The 15,328-nt window shown below is 43.6% G+C and overlaps 3 protein-coding genes across 4 annotated transcripts; all 3 read right to left on the bottom strand.

Annotated features, from left to right (window-relative positions):
- Window positions 1-516: 516 nt before the first annotated feature.
- Window positions 517-7,370, bottom strand: pptc7a (protein phosphatase targeting COQ7 a). 2 transcript variants are annotated; one of them, XM_076104327.1, is made up of 7 exons: window positions 7,122-7,370; window positions 6,845-7,020; window positions 5,433-5,612; window positions 4,237-4,435; window positions 2,744-2,867; window positions 2,514-2,643; window positions 517-2,353 (listed from the first exon to the last, which is right to left on the bottom strand). In XM_076104327.1, exons 2-7 carry the CDS (start codon window positions 6,900-6,902, stop codon window positions 2,295-2,297), a joined length of 750 nt encoding a protein of 249 aa, XP_075960442.1. In that variant the 5' UTR covers window positions 6,903-7,020; window positions 7,122-7,370; the 3' UTR covers window positions 517-2,294. The 2 variants fall into 2 exon arrangements, with proteins under 2 accessions (XP_075960442.1, XP_075960441.1); XM_076104326.1 differs by having other exon boundaries at window positions 6,845-7,370.
- Window positions 7,371-7,836: 466 nt separating this feature from the next.
- On the bottom strand, window positions 7,837-11,331 carry LOC142964141 (serine/threonine-protein phosphatase PP1-gamma catalytic subunit A). The gene is made up of 7 exons (XM_076104325.1): window positions 10,936-11,331; window positions 10,333-10,464; window positions 10,012-10,242; window positions 9,738-9,842; window positions 9,300-9,523; window positions 8,805-8,939; window positions 7,837-8,496 (listed from the first exon to the last, which is right to left on the bottom strand). The coding sequence occupies exons 1-7, from the start codon at window positions 10,988-10,990 to the stop codon at window positions 8,407-8,409; spliced, it is 972 nt and encodes a 323-aa protein (XP_075960440.1). The 5' UTR covers window positions 10,991-11,331; the 3' UTR covers window positions 7,837-8,406.
- A 2,166-nt stretch (window positions 11,332-13,497) lies between these two features.
- On the bottom strand, window positions 13,498-14,846 carry myl2b (myosin, light chain 2b, regulatory, cardiac, slow). The gene is made up of 6 exons (XM_076104328.1): window positions 14,763-14,846; window positions 14,601-14,676; window positions 14,086-14,190; window positions 13,847-13,925; window positions 13,721-13,769; window positions 13,498-13,602 (listed from the first exon to the last, which is right to left on the bottom strand). The coding sequence occupies exons 1-6, from the start codon at window positions 14,796-14,798 to the stop codon at window positions 13,498-13,500; spliced, it is 450 nt and encodes a 149-aa protein (XP_075960443.1). The 5' UTR covers window positions 14,799-14,846.
- Between the last annotated feature and the right edge of the window lie 482 nt (window positions 14,847-15,328).

The following is a 15,328-nucleotide window of genomic DNA, read 5'->3' on the forward strand; positions in this document are numbered from 1 at the left end:
CTGTTAAAGGTAGGCCGCAACATTCAGCTGCACGCAGAATGAAAAAAATACAAATAATTTAGATCCTATCTACTTTGAATGTGAGCGATTTATAGCTCAAAAAAAGTTGCTTTGCTTGTTTGAATTGTTTTCAAAGTGTTAAGTTTCCCCACAAGAGAATGTTTTTATAATTATTTATTCAAATAATACATAAATTAATTTATTTTGGCATCTTCAGTGTGTGAAATATGTTTCTCCTAACATGTTAGAGGAAAAAAGACTATTTGGTCTTCTGCTTGAAGATGCCACACCTGTCTGTTGATGGTACCTGGTAGTATGCCCAACATCTGAGGAATGTGGGTGTTCTCACACAATAAGTACAAGGCGTCCTTAAGATTAATATTTTCTGGCTTGCACAACAGTCTCGATGAGAAAATAGAACCCTGGAGGCCTCTGCAGCGTGTGGTTTAGATAGAGTCCTGTTCCAAAACTAACAGCAAGTCCATGCTCATATCAAGGCCATCAAACACAACAGGATAATAATAAATACTATACTCTTTATTTAAATATTGTACAGGTTTTTCCACAGAGCTTAGTTCTTCATTGAACTGTACACCCAAAATATATACAGACACACGCTCTGGTTGTAACAAAAGGGTTTGTAGGAGGAAGATGAGAGATGACCGGTTAAGGCTGCTTAGATTGTCCTCAGTGCTAGAAAACTAACATTTTGACCACTCACCAATGGCACCTGACACTGCAGTCAATCCTCCAGCAGGAACTTGTCAGATTAAGTAAAGAAACAGTCTGTTAGTCCAGATTGTAAACGGGGATCTGAAGATCCACAGGGAGGGTTTTCTAAGCGTGCAATGGCTTCATCACTATCCCTAAAGTCCTGACTGAGTGCAGAGGAGCACATTCAGGAGATAAAAGGAAACATCTAAGTGTTAAGACAGCAGGGCGTGCTGGGGAAGCCGTTTGGACTCTTATGGCTACGCAACGCTCAACACCTGGCACATTAAGGAGTTATGGACCTTTATCCAGTATCAACGACACCCGATACAAGGCACATCAGTAGAACGTTACACAAAGTTGGTAGTAAATGCAGAGTGCAAATTTGTAGTGATGTAATAGAAACATGAAACCTGCAGTGACCCGACTTCTGAACGTGCCATCGGAGCTCTACAGCAGGAGGGAGAGAGAAGAAGAAAAGGAATCTCTGATTGTGAACAACAGTCTCTCGAGCTACTCTGATGCGGCGATCAGTCCAAAAGAATTCAACAATCCCACCGAACAAAGAAGTTACAAAAATACATTTGGTCACCTGAACAACCTCCACTTGTGTTGATCGTTCTCAGATATGCTTATTAAGATTTGTGCGTTTAAGGCCGCGACACCGATCAGCCCAGACGCTAGTAATTACGTCACGTCAGTAGACTCACTGACGAGCATTCATCTCACACATTCACATCACATGTGATCAAGACTTCAGCAGCAGCTGTGAGATTAAAGGGAGGGCATCAGTTTGACACAATAGATCTCAACTATGAAATCCTTTTAACAGCCACGAAGTAACAAAGACTTGAATTGGTTTAGAAAAGATGGCCGCTGCTCTTCTTCATGAAACATTATTGGATCAACCTGCCAAGAAACTAACCACAGACGTATATAAATGTCACATACACGCTTTTTTTTTGAAAATATTTATCCAAACATCCCAGAACAGCCCACCGGTCATTCCCTACTACCAAACACAATGCTCCCCACACACACATATACACAAGGTTCCAGGCCCTTTGACGGAGGTTTTCCTTCTACCAACATTAGAAACCTCTTCTTGCACAAAGCAGTCCATTTATTGAGCCCTAATGCTGCCATCTCGACACTCACTACTCATGGACTGGATCTTCCTCTTCCAGGTGCTCAGCATGGGGCTGCTTTAACAGTCTTAACGCCTCCCGTCTCAACCCCCCCCCCCCCCCCCATCAGAGAAAGATGACTTATCCTTGTCCGACAGGATCCTCATCTCCACCAATGACTGCTTATCCCCGTCAATGGGATTATCCGGTGAGCACTGGAACGCTGCAAAGATGCCAACACTGCAGCCCGGCCAGGAGGACGTGTCAGCCCTCCAGTCCCCTTTATTCAGCCGCTCTCTAATGCACACAATCACAGAGAAGTGGGCATGTAGGCGGTTTTTTTTGGGGGGGAGGGGGGGGATGAGGCAGAGTAGAGCATCCCACATCAGTCCTTCATCCTGGCCAGCAGGAATCAAAGCAGTCCACCACCTGCAGAGTCACAACCCCACACCACCTCTAGTCGGTGTATTCGGCCACTATAGACAGCAGCACTGTGATGTCATCTGGCTTTCCTCCTGCACCAAAAAAAAAAGAACAATATCCTGTTAGGATGGAGCTAAGAGATAATATTGTTTTCAACATTTCACCCTAGAAAATCTTCATGTCATGCCCCACTGTCGTCCTATTTAAAACATCTTCACATTCCAGTTGGTCCGAGTCGAGCGAGACACGAACCTCTAACATTCAGTCCGTTGTCACAGGCAAACTGGGCAAAAGGCGACATGTAGTTGGGGTCGTACGCCAGGACGTGGGCCTGCTCTGCGATGCTCCGGGCCGTCTGCTGGATGCTCTCGTAGTTTGAGTTCTATGACGCAAACAAAAACAAAGCGGGCATGAAGGTCGTAATCCAGATATACTGTACGTCTGATTCCATCAAGCCTGTCCGGGCCTCAGTGGGGACTCACCTTGAGTTTCTTCAGCTCCTGCAGGATCATGTAGTCGGGCATGTTGTCGAAGAGCCCGTCGGTGGCGGTGAGGATGATGTCGCCCAGCTGGACGTCGAAGGAGGAGCTGTCTGCTGCGTCGGGGCTGCCGGCACCAACACAGTTAAGTCAGGCAGAGAACACCGACCGCAATGATCCTCTCGGTCATTTAAGTGATACGGGATTTAAAATGCGTTTTCTCTCACAGCGAAAAACTAAAAATACAAAACTTAGCGCAAGGTTGTGACCGCATTAATTCATCCGCTTTAAGCTTCTTCCCCGTCCCTTTTACACCCCCCCCCCCGTCCAGGAAATCTGTCCCGTCTGACCCGTTAAATTTATCTAAATCTCTGCTCGAGGAATACTCACTGATTACAGCACATGGTGGGAAAATCCACCAGTGAAGCTATGAAAGCTAAGACCCCCCCCCCCCCCCCTAGCCAGTCATGAATGTGAGTCATTACAACCTCTCTGGGCTGCATCATGACACACTGAGCCAAAGCCCTCAGGGACAGCCCGTCCTGTCCTGTGACTTCGAGGTCGCCAAAATTGCAGCTCACATGAACAGCCAGGTAGAGCCGTAGAGAGAGAGAGAGAGAGAGAGAGAGAGAGTACTGCTGAGGCATTATGGGAGCACCCACGGTTAGATATGAGAAACTTCTCCGGTGGAGGTTTTGGGTGAGCAGCTGTCATTGGAATGAATTTGGCTGCCTTGTCTGGATTCATCATCCATTGTTTGACACATCCGTGAGCCAGAGCCACTTCTCACATGCCAAGGACAAACCGATTGGATGATTATTCAGCGATGGGTCCGTTAACGTCTTATCACCAATTATAATTATGAAGATTAATCCTCAGGCGAAACGAGAGGGTCAAGCATCCCGCATTAAAATACATATCCGTGTTAATCACACATCTCTTCCAGAAGTACATGGCGTCACCGTCTCCTTTGGCACATCAACATGCTCCAAATCGTTTATCTTTTAATGAACCTTTTTTTATTTTGCCGTCAAAGGAATACTGTTAGAGATCTTCAGTTCTGACCCTTGCACTCTTTTCAGTTAGTTGCCGTGTTAGTGATCTAGCGTTGGAAAGCTTAATCTGCTGCTGCACTCAGTGTTAATCCAGCCGAGGAAATCCTTCAACTAAAAACGCACTAATTTAAACAGGAAGCGTAATTTTAAGAACTGCATTAAATGCACAACAACTGGAAGTGACGACGAGACTGTATTAAGGTTTAAAAATAAGTCAAATAAAACACTAATTGACGTGCGTTTCAGGTTCATTTAACTTCCGTTCTTTCAGGAATGCTTTTTAAGAGGCTCAATGTAATCTGAGTTCTAGACGGAATGAGTGAAACGGTGGCTGAGCTGCTGCTGCTGCAGGATTGGCTGTGGACTCTTCGCTCGGCAAACACCCAGCGCTCGCCCCGCACTCTACCGACGTGCCCCCCCCCCCCCCCCCGAGCGTCTCACCTGTCATTGAGGACGGCTCCCTCGGCTCCCGGCGGGGCGATGGACAGCTGGAAGGGTGTGTTGAAGTAGTGCTGCTGCTCGTCGGAGCGGTGGACCACCTCCCCGCCGCGGACCACCAGGAAGCCAGAGTCGCCCAAGTTGGCCGTGTGCAGCCGGTGGCTCTGCCGGTCCAGAACCACAATGCAGGCCGTGCTGCTGCCTGCAGACACACACACACACACACATTTATTTTTAATATAAATGCAAATGCTTAGCAAAGAAAAATGCAAATACGGTCTGCACCGTCAGCTGGGTCGAGGTAAATGTAACTACACCACAGAGCATTCATAACAAAACCAAATAGTATTGCGTGGGTATTTTGAAGTTCCTGAAATAAATAAATAATTTTCTTAATGCCTAAATGAAAACTAAGCTGCACCCACCCTAAAAACAACCTCTTCCTCCTGACTTTTCTCAGCTACACAGCTTAGAAGATTCCTCTCCCTTTATGGAAAGACACCGTCTGAAGTGCGTTTTTAAGAGACTGATTAATGAGGTCAGCCCGACTACACAAACTTGATGTAACACAATCAGCGTAGAGCTTTTAAGAACTCTTTGGACTTCCACCAACTGGGAGATGGAGAAAGGGAAACATAAGCTGGGGGAGCGGGAGAACAGCGTACAGCCACTCCCTGCTGGTGATTCATCCGGCACACCGAAAATATGCAACAAGGATCAACCTTGAAAAAACCCTCGCGCACTGTGACTCACTCACTCCCTACCACGCGCACGCACACACACACACACACACACACACACGAAGAACATTCCCTCTTCCGTGAAGGAACAGCACAATACGGTGTTGTTTTCCCTGCTGCACATGTGATAAAAGGGTGGAAAAGTACTGACACTCGCAGAGATCTGTTCCCAAAACATGCAGTCAGTGACGTTTCACGTTTGTGCTTTGTTGTCTGGAAGCGGTGCAGAGGAGGACAAGGATTGTGGAAGTGAGCGGGTCGGGACTCGGGACATTCCCGCGACTTCTTAGATGGGATCTGGCTGCTCTGACTCATGATTTCCATCCAGCCATCAGGCAGAAACAAACAGCTAAACCCTAAACAGTGTACTCGCATCCAAACCACATGGAAAATGTCCGTTTTCACGTGCATGCACAGTACGCCTTTACTCTCTCTATCCAGCGGCTTTACTGCGCTCACCCTGCAGCGGTACTTTGTTCTGCAGCAGCTCGTAGTAGCTGGTCGTGAGGACTCCCACTGGGTTGCTGGGGACAAAGCGTCCTTCCTTCACCAGCCTCTCGCACGTCTTCATCAGCGTCCCTGAAAACTGAGACGGGTCTACTCCGTAGTCCCTCCAGCCACCTACTCCATCTGCTACACCTAGAACAAACAAATTCACAACATTCACCTTAATATTAGTTCAACAACTCACACTTCCATCACTAATGTACGTGTTCTGCATCAGTGCATAATGCTGCTTTTTTAAACCCTCGAAAGGGAACTATTTTTCTAAATGAAAACAAGTTAAGAAACATGGTAATCAATCCCGACGTTGCTCAGACTCGTTCCACAAGTGAGGATAAGCTAGAACAATGCCGTGCAGTTTCACAATAAAAGAAACACAATGGGTACTTTCACCAAGATGCAGAAAAGGGACAAGTGTGGACACAGTGCTCAAGAACTCAAGGAAACGTCACAGAATGTACAAAGTCACAAGTTCATCTTTGAACTGTCACCGTTTCAGTTATTGCTGATTGTGCAAAGCGGGTCCATCTGATCGTCTACAGCAGTTAAATAAATCTTTTGAACAATTAAACATAGATGTTATACACTGTTCAGTGGATTTTAGACCCACTGATGGCATATTGTGGCTCTCAAAACATAAAATCTGATCCCGGAATAAAACCCTTTTGTCTTTCTATAGAAACATGATCTCTTTTGTAGGTTCATAAGAGCACTTGTTCCCTGAGGAGCATTTGATAAGGCCACAGACTTTCCTCGACAGGAAACTTTAGTCCTCCGAGGACTGACCATACAAGGATGGCCCTCTGGTCTCCTCTGTGCCAGGACAGAGAGGAACAGGCCCGCTGAAAGCAAACAACTTTACAACCAATCACACCGTCCAAACAATAACCTGGGAGGGTAAAAAGATGTCCTGATTTTTTAGTTTACTTTGCGTGTCTTTGTTTGACTGACAGCTCCACAGAGGTGTTAAATAACAGGTTTGTTTATATAGGATCCAAGGTCTTTGTGCTGAAGAGCCATTTTAAATCAACCCTGAGCAGGTTTTAAAGAATAAATTCTCCACACACTATGAACCCAGTGGAGGTTCAAGTAGAGTAAATAAAGATGCAGCAGTGCGTCGCAGGTAAACAATACAGAACACACAACAGATCAAGTGATGGGATGTTAGCAGCGGATAAGCCCTTTTGTGAAAACACCCAATTGTATCCCTCAGTGTGCACTTTAAGCCGTTTAATATAGTTATTGTTCGCACGTGCAATCCAACCTCCGTAGCCTTCCGATAAAGCGGATAACCTCTGACCTCCCATTCAGGTCACAGCCAATGCGATGGATGTTTTTTCGACGGCAAACAAAAGCAGACGGCTCACCCAAAACATCTGCGGATCTGTGCCGGGCGATGAAGCACGCGTCGTCCCCGTAACACATCCCTTTCTTCAGGATGCCTTTGCAGAAGTCCTTGCCGAAGCCGCAGCTCGCCGTCACCAGGCTGTAGTCGCGGCCGTCCGTCTGAGAGAGTCCGCCGATGACAGCTCTGGCAACCAGTCTACCGTAGGAGAGCACGGACAACATCACCTACACACGCTGCAGCTCCCAGCTGGAGAAAACACGGCCAAGCTAGCACCCCCCTCCCCTTTGCTAGCTTACCGGCGGTGTGAGCGCACAGTGTAGACTTGCTAACGAGGCTGGAGATGTGGCGATAACTGCGGGGATCCAAGCGCGCACACCCGGGGGGAGTCTTTGTGTTTTTTTTTACAGGAAACAGACGCCTCTTCTGCTCCAAAAGACCCGCAAGTGTTGGTTCTCCGCGGCCATGGTGTCAGTGTTGTGCCTCTGTAGACGCTACATAACAGAGTGAGGACCAGCCGTCCTGTGTCCTGTCCTGTGTCTTGTGACTGCTCTGACGTCAGACAGCGTTACGCAATCTGCGTTTCCTAATAAGGAAATGTCACTTTCAGACAGCTTCTCTCTCATTCATACGTAATACAACTATGTTTCATGGATAGATTGAAAAATAAATAAATAAAAATTAACCTACAATGGCTGTTTGAAGCCTCAGAATAATGCAGCATGATAATACATAGAAAAATACCGAAGTGGAGAAAAATAATCAGCAAAAAAAGCCAATTTATTATTTAAAAAAATAAATGCTGACGCTTTACGTATGCAATAGTTCACACATTTTGGACAACGTGCCCAGGTCCCTCACCAAATTGGATTTTGCACTATATTCTGTTGCCCGGTTGTTTATGAGGTGTACTAAATTAATAACATGCATTGAAATGTGCAGTTGTATTTCAGTTTGTATTGTCATGATTAATCAGCAAAAAACTTCGAGGCACAAATGACATCCAGATACCAATTCCCCCTTAAAATACACTCAAAGTTTATTAGAAAGGTTTAGACGTTACAAGAGTGCTTCCTTATTCATTTATTTTAGCACAAGACTTGTTTAAAAATGTGATGATGCAGTGTAAGTCAATATCTCATGATACCGACCGTGAATTAACTGTAAATATAGTTTTACAGAAGTAAACAGGTGTTTGTGACTCATCCCCGTTGGTTTTTATAGCCATTAATACTCATTACTGAAATGAATAGGACAATAAAGAAACTGGAAAAAATTGTGCACAGCTTCAAAACAAGGCATTCCTGTGCATAAGTAGCCGTATTGTTACATTTTTCCTGATTGAACAGTCATATGTGGCAAAGACTAGCTGCAAAATGGAGTGCAAAACACCTGAGGTTTTCATGGTGACACATCAATTTACCCCTGTGGACAAAACAACGAAACATTTTGCTTTCATCAGGTAGGAGTGAACATCTTTTCATTATTGGCAGCATGAAGGACAACCGACCCTTCATATGCAGAAGACGAAAGCAGAACAGAGGAGCGAGAGTCTGGCCGTTTGTGTCCCCCCCACACACACACTCATTTCTTGGCTTGCTTGGTGACCATGTTGCGGGGGGGAGTCACGGGACGGCTGCCGTTAGGCTTCTTCTTCTCAGCTGGCTTCAAAATCTACAAAAACAATATATAGATTACTGTCACACACAAACAAACTCCTTCTGCAGGTGATGTTCACCCAGCACAATTTCAGAGTAGAAGAAACATTTTGGGATTTTTGTGATGGCTGTTTTTCATTATTTTTACATTTTCAATTCATTAAAATCAAAAAATTATAGATTTATTAGAAGAAAAACTATTTGTGTGTAGTTAATTGTTGTTCAATTGAGCAGTATGTTACAGTTACAGTGTGTCAAATCTAAGTACAAATCATATCGTCCTAAAATACTTAACGCACGAGCTGACCTTCGTTTGAACCTTACCTGAAAAGAGCACATGAGGGTCTCGTCCACACTCATCATGGCACCAGCATTGTCAAACTCTCCACAATAGTTGGGCGCTGAGAACAAAGTGACAAGCTGCCTCTTTGCGAAGAATTCATAGCCATCCTCAACAACCTGCAAGTGGGATAATAATAATAAAAATAATAATAGACACTTGAAAAAAAGAAGTGTTATGAAGAGTGTTAGATATAGTCTTGTGCACTGGTTCCTGATGGGTCGGCCTAAATCTTTTTCAAAGAAAAAAGAATCTTCACTTGAACTGTTTGACAACCACTAGACAGACGTATGCGACCAGAGATCAGGGGTCACAAGAAGACATTGGGAATCATTGTCCAGCGCTCACAGCATTGTGCCCGTTCTGTGTACAGCACATGCTGTACTGCACTCCTTGTGTATCAAGTGTATTCAGCATACCTGCCAATATACAGTGACGTCACATTCCTGTTGATAATGACGGGAGGTCTGTGTGATTACCTGATGGGCCCGACAGATGAGATCCAGGTCGTGCTTGTGCAGGAACTTGGCCACCACCTCTGAGCCGAAGGTAAATGACACACCCCTGTCATTCTCCCCCCAGCCCAAAACGTCCTTGTCTGGATCTGACCACAGCAAATCACACAGCAGACCCTGGTCGGGCACGTCAGTGGGGCGCATGATGCGTCTGATCTGCTCCATGGACTGAAGGTCAGGTGACAGTCCTAGACAGAGCGGTAAAAGTACAAATAAACACACTGATACAGAGGTCAACACGAGGAAGGTCCACGTCAGTTGGCAAACAGCATTGCTTCAGGACAAATGAGCGTGGCTGACATACTTTGGACATTCTGCAAAACTAAAACCAAAGTGAGGATTAAGGAAACTATACGAGACAAACAATATTAGATTTAGTTAAAATTCAGAAATAACACCCACCTCCGTGGCAACAAAAGATCTTCTCATCAACAATGGCGGCGATAGGGAGGCAGTTAAAACAATCTGTGAAGGTCTTCCAGAGTTTGATGTTGTACCTTCTTTTACCTAAAAAGTTCAGGAAGAAAAGATTTCAATATCAAAGCAATAGCAACACTTCTGTTGCTGCAACAGTTGCGAAACTCCACCAAAGACATCAACCACATACACCTTATGACAAGACTAAAAAGAAATAATGAAGTATAACTTTTACTGGGCACGGAGGTACGATACTCACACTCGTCGTAGAAACCATATATTCTGTTGATTGAAGCACACTCGTGGTTTCCCCTCAGCAGGAAGAAGTTCTCTGGGTATTTGATTTTGTAGGCCAGCAGAAGGCAGATGGTCTCCAGAGACTGCTTCCCTCGGTCCACATAGTCGCCCAGAAACAGATAGTTGCTTTCTGGAGGGAAGCCCCCGTACTCAAACAGCCTCAGCAGGTCATAGTATTGCCCGTGGATATCACCTGCAGGACAACGGTGCAACCAAGGTGAAATTAGAAAATGATGCTAATCATAAAACCAATCTGATAGATACACATTCAAATCTTACTCACCACAAATCTTGAGAGGGGCCTCCAGCTCCAGAAGAATGGGTTGACTGAGAAAAATCTCCCTTGACTTTAGGCATAATCCACGAATCTCGATCTCCTGCAGCTGCACGTTCTTGCCAGGCTTTGCCCCTCTGACTGCAACAAGAAAACATAAACAAAAAGGTCAGCAAAAAACAATGGATGGTAACGGTTTCACACACAAGCTGGTAACGCCTGTTATGGTATATCTATACTAAGGTTGTGCGGGACAAAAGGGTGACCATATGTGTGACAATGTGTAGTGTTTGTGTGAGAGATACAGTGTGTGGGACCAAGTAACGTGAACGTTACATGTCGTTTCGTGCCCTTCATACAACGCAGATCATACAACACATTCTCAACGCAGACACAAATGAGGTAATACCTGAAGTTTAGCCGCACAGAGTGACTAATAACCGTTAGCTAATGTTAGCTAATACGGCTAGTTATTGTTCAAGATGTTGAAAAATATCCGCTAAAGCTAGCCGCGTTTCTAGCTAACGTTACTCTCAGCGTTCGTCACATCATGCGGATAACTGAAGTAGGTTAGCTAATGATTTATAGGTCGTATTTTCAGCCTTTCCTTACCTTCTAAAAGACGCTGGATGATACTGTCTATGTTGAGCTTGTCAACATCAGCCATTGTAGCGTTGGTGTTAATAACAACCGATTCAGTCAAATGTAATTATTCGCGTTTACACGCTCGAAAGCTAGCCCGCTAGCTATCCTAGCATTAGCTACCTAACGTTAGCTTCGCTTATTTTCCGACTAAATATGTTGGTGTGACCCTGTTTCTGTTGAGCTGGTCGTTGACACCTTTGACAATCTATTACGCTACTCCGACGTGGCAGTTAAAAAAAAAAAGAAAAAAGAAGAAAGATCTACATCTAACGGTTGGCTTTTTGGTAAGAAACAGGGACTAAAAAAATAAACGTCAACCGCACTAGCTGCGATGGTGCCCCGTCTCTGTTTTTCTCTGCCGCACCTTGTACTGCTAGCCAGCTGCTTCGAGGAGGCTGCTGCTGCTAGCTGCTATGCTGCTGCTGCCCCCTAGTGGACTGGATGAGAACGAGCCTTTAACCCAGATACAGCTGAGCTTTTTGGAGGGTAAAAATACAGGGAAATAACAACACATCAACTTGATTATTAAGTAGATATTATGAGCATCAGGGTTCACTTTGAAGACAGAAACGGATAGTGCAAAATTCATTTGCACTATCACCTCAATTCCATTGTCATCGTATGGGTTTATGTTCAGATAAATATATACTTTGGGATTTATATTGTATATAGTCGTTAAATGTTTATACTTACATCTGTTCTACTTTTTTTGTTGTCCTTGTTTTTATTTTTTGTATTTTTCCTGTTTATTTGTAAATTCAGTGTATGTACGTGGAGAGCAAATGAAAAACTGGAGTCAAATTCCTTTACATGGCCAATAAAGCTGATTCTCTCTCATATATAAACAAAGATATGACAGCCGGGTTAAGTAGGATATTGTTTGTATAGTTAATCCATGGCCCTTAATAAGAATTGTCAGAATAATAGCCTACTAGGACAGCAATGTTTTAAAGCAACATAATTGCATAGTATTCTTTTTTTAAATTATAATTAGCATATTTGAGAAAAAAACGCTATTAATTGTTACCACAGCATAATGTTAGGTGCAGTGATTCTCTCAAATGTATTCGTAAAGCATTTAAAATCAATCTAAGTCTAGTTAAGGTACTAACAACAACATATTTGTAGCTCATTGCTGTTCGATTGAGTACTATTTTTAAATTACACAATATGTTAAATTAAAGTGAAAATCAAGTGATCCTAAAATACTTGATGCACAGATGGAAGCCACTCACCTGGGAATAGCGCGAGTAGTTTAGTATTTCACAGTGAGTTAGTGCCATTAGAAGATAGACAGCAGCTTATTACAGGGTAATTATACGGTAGCTCAATCACTGGTAAGTCCTAAGCAATAATATAGTTGCATTGGTAATAACATAGTGCTGGAATGGATAAGTATTTACCAGGTAATTATGCAGCAATTTGGGGAACAAAGGGATAATGGGTAGTGATTGATGCGGTAATTATTATTCATTATTCAGCAGCATGTATATGCCAATTTTGTTGAAAAAATTAAAACACAGGTTTATATTTTGACAGTGTGGTTACTAAAAATCAGATGGGAACGAGCCATTCTGAGCTCTCGGGTGTTTTGGTAGTGATGATACATTGACAGGGAACACATTCATATAATTCCTGCTGTTATTGAGAGACACTGCTCAAACAGACAGATATCGTAAAACACTGCTGCAAGATAACTATATGCAGCTAATTAATAAATATCACTACTGGAACAGCTTCTCTGCTGCAACAATGGGAAGCAAAGCTGCAACACAAATCTATCTCCCTCGAGACAAATGGAAAAGAATAATAGTTGTTTCTCACACTGGGATTATAGCTAACCTCCTCACAGGCCTGCATGTTTAACCTCCTGACCCCACACACACACACACACACACACACACACACATCATCATCATCAGTGGATCTTTGCAACATGTCTTCTTCAGCAAAAACATCTCATAGCATGTGATGTCAACACACAGTAAACACTTCCTTTCTGTGGTCTCATACACTTTTAATTTGACCGATTACATACAGGAGATCACATGTACATAGCGCAGTAACAGATATAGAACTATACACACTAACTTATAATGCTTGATACATTCACGCAGAATGATGTGATTCATGTATATTAATGTTTATTTTGTTTTTCTGCTGTGTTATATTTCAGCACAGGGGGGGGCACCTCAGGCTAAAACATCGTTTTTCATGCACTGGTCAATTTTGAGATTTAGGGCTATTTTGTCGTCCTTTAGACAAGTGGAAAGAAAACATCCAAAATACACATTTAGGTGTTTATTTTACTACTTTGTCTATTTGTGTCTATAGATTTCTCCTAAATTCACCAAAAGTTAGCATAAGATGGTGCCTAATGTGCATATTTAAACATTTCAGAAAACTTGTAATACAAAAAAGAATTGCCTTAATGTAAGTAATCAACTGGGAAAGTTTCATGGTGATATCTATTAGTTAAATGTTTTGACCCTATTCCCTTGGGGTCCAGAGTGAGATCTCAGGAATCCTCTACTCTTGGTCTTTCTCTTCACCGTGTGTGATGACGTAGACCAGGTTGTTGTAGTCCAGGTTTCCTGCTACATCTGGTGGGAAAGCTGCAAACATCTGTTCCATCTATGGGAGGAAAAAAACCAACAAGATTAATATTTGGAGTGAATAATTTCTCTATAGGCTTAATGAAAACCCAACAATGTCATATATACTCCAACGTTTTCCAAGGTGGAGCTCTCACCTCTTCAGGGGAGAACCTGTCTGCCTGAGTCGTCAACATGTTGGTCACACTGTAAAGAGAAGCAGCTGTGATGAGCAGACTGGGACGTTCACACCTCGTTCAGCAACAGAGCACTTTGTTACTCACAAATCTTTCTTTAACGTTCCTTTCCCCTCAGGATCGAAGACTTTGAAAGCGTTCAGGATGGTCTCCTCTGGGTCAGCACCTGGAGATGAACAGTTGGCAGTTGATGAAAAGTTAAAACAAAGGAAACATCTTTGTCTTTCTTTCTTTTTTTTAACCAAAAATTGCCATGCATACATTTCTATTGTTACAATCAGGCTCTGGAATATGCAGAACCCCCCCCCCCCCCCCCCCCCCTTCACCTTTTAGTTTCTCTCCAAACATGGTGAGAAAGACTGTGAAATTAATCGGTCCTGCTGCCTCCTTCAGCATCTCATCAATCTCTTCTTGCTTGACATTTAAACGGCCTAGAGAGAGAGAGACGGCGGATGAGGGTGGAATCAGGTTTAGAGCTTGATCAATCTGACTGTTGTTTTCTCGATTGATTGATTGATGAATCCTCTGGTCAATAAAGTGAAAAATGCCTGTCATAATATTACAGCAACCTCAGATCACTTCACCACATTGCTTGTTTTGTCTGAGCAACAGTCCAAAGACAAAGATATTCAGTTTACATCACATAAGACAAAGACATTCTAACATTTGAGAAGCAGGAGAGTGTTTGGGCATTTTTTTGTTTAAAAAAAACGACTTAAAAATGGTTTTCTCGACATATCGCTTCAGCTCCAACAATGCTGACGACTGGGTATACTTCTATAGACTGTAACAACTTGGAATAGCACAACAGAGACACAACAGACACACAGGTGGTCCATACCTAAAGCTGCGAAAGTGTCTCTCAGGTCATTCTTGTCAATGAAACCGTCTCTGTTTTGATCCATGATGGTAAAAGCCTGCAGAAGTGTTATGGTTACATGCAGTGTCAGAGTGAAAGTGCTCAGATTCAATGTGAAATGAAACATTTCGGCAGAGCACTGACCTCTTTGAACTCCTGGATCTGGGCCTGCTCAAACATGGCGAACACGTTGGAGCCGCCTCCATCTGACCTCTTCTTTGCTTTCTTGGGTGCCTGCAGGGTTGTTGTTGTTTTTTTGACAATGACGCTCTAATTAGATTCAACACTAATGGCGCGATCATCACCTGGCTTTCTGCTTTCAGCTTCACTCATCGGTTTTGTCAACGAGCCAAAACCAAGTGTGGGGGCATTCATTGTACACCAGGTTATAGGTTCGCGTAGTGGCGCGCGCATTTCGTTATAGGACGGATTACAAACACCGACAGTTTGTTAAATATTTACTCAGGCCTCCTGATTCTGCGAGAATGCAGATTTAAGCCTGGGGAGGGTGTGGTCCGCTGCCCGCACCACACAGTCACGCGGAGGGGATTATTCTATAGGGCCTGGGTGATGACAGGATGGTACACTGAGCCCTGTTTGATCAGAAATCCCTGTGAGGCAAGGATTATGTCGAGCTATTTACACGACTGCCAAGAAAAAAAAAACAGTGTGAGGGAATGCAGCGGGATGACATCATACTGCTCGGATTC

This window comes from Anarhichas minor, unplaced genomic scaffold (assembly GCF_050575085.1).
Source record: "Anarhichas minor isolate MPS153535 unplaced genomic scaffold, ASM5057508v1 ptg000030l, whole genome shotgun sequence".
NCBI classification, from domain to species: domain Eukaryota; kingdom Metazoa; phylum Chordata; class Actinopteri; order Perciformes; family Anarhichadidae; genus Anarhichas; species Anarhichas minor.

What these genes read in the sequence shown, in the direction of transcription:
- pptc7a (XM_076104326.1), bottom strand. Translation starts at nt 7,046, where the DNA reads ATGTTGTCCGTGCTCTCCTACGGTAGACTGGTTGCCAGAGCTGTCATC. An exon ending in GAACAAAGTACCGCTGCAGG is followed by an intron (nt 4,436 to 5,432) that starts GTGAGCGCAGTA and finishes GTGTGTCTGCAG; the next exon opens with GCAGCAGCACGGCCTGCATT. An exon ending in CAACGGACTGAATGTTAGAG is followed by an intron (nt 2,354 to 2,513) that starts GTTCGTGTCTCG and finishes TTTTTGGTGCAG; the next exon opens with GAGGAAAGCCAGATGACATC.
- myl2b (XM_076104328.1), bottom strand. Translation starts at nt 14,798, where the DNA reads ATGTTTGAGCAGGCCCAGATCCAGGAGTTCAAAGAG. An exon ending in GTTTGGAGAGAAACTAAAAG is followed by an intron (nt 13,926 to 14,085) that starts GTGAAGGGGGGG and finishes GTTCATCTCCAG; the next exon opens with GTGCTGACCCAGAGGAGACC. An exon ending in ACAGGTTCTCCCCTGAAGAG is followed by an intron (nt 13,603 to 13,720) that starts GTGAGAGCTCCA and finishes TTCCTCCCATAG; the next exon opens with ATGGAACAGATGTTTGCAGC.
- LOC142964141 (XM_076104325.1), bottom strand. Translation starts at nt 10,990, where the DNA reads ATGGCTGATGTTGACAAGCTCAACATAGACAGTATCATCCAGCGTCTT. An exon ending in ATATGGTTTCTACGACGAGT is followed by an intron (nt 9,843 to 10,011) that starts GTGAGTATCGTA and finishes TGAACTTTTTAG; the next exon opens with GTAAAAGAAGGTACAACATC. An exon ending in CCCTCATGTGCTCTTTTCAG is followed by an intron (nt 8,497 to 8,804) that starts GTAAGGTTCAAA and finishes TTGTTTTTGTAG; the next exon opens with ATTTTGAAGCCAGCTGAGAA.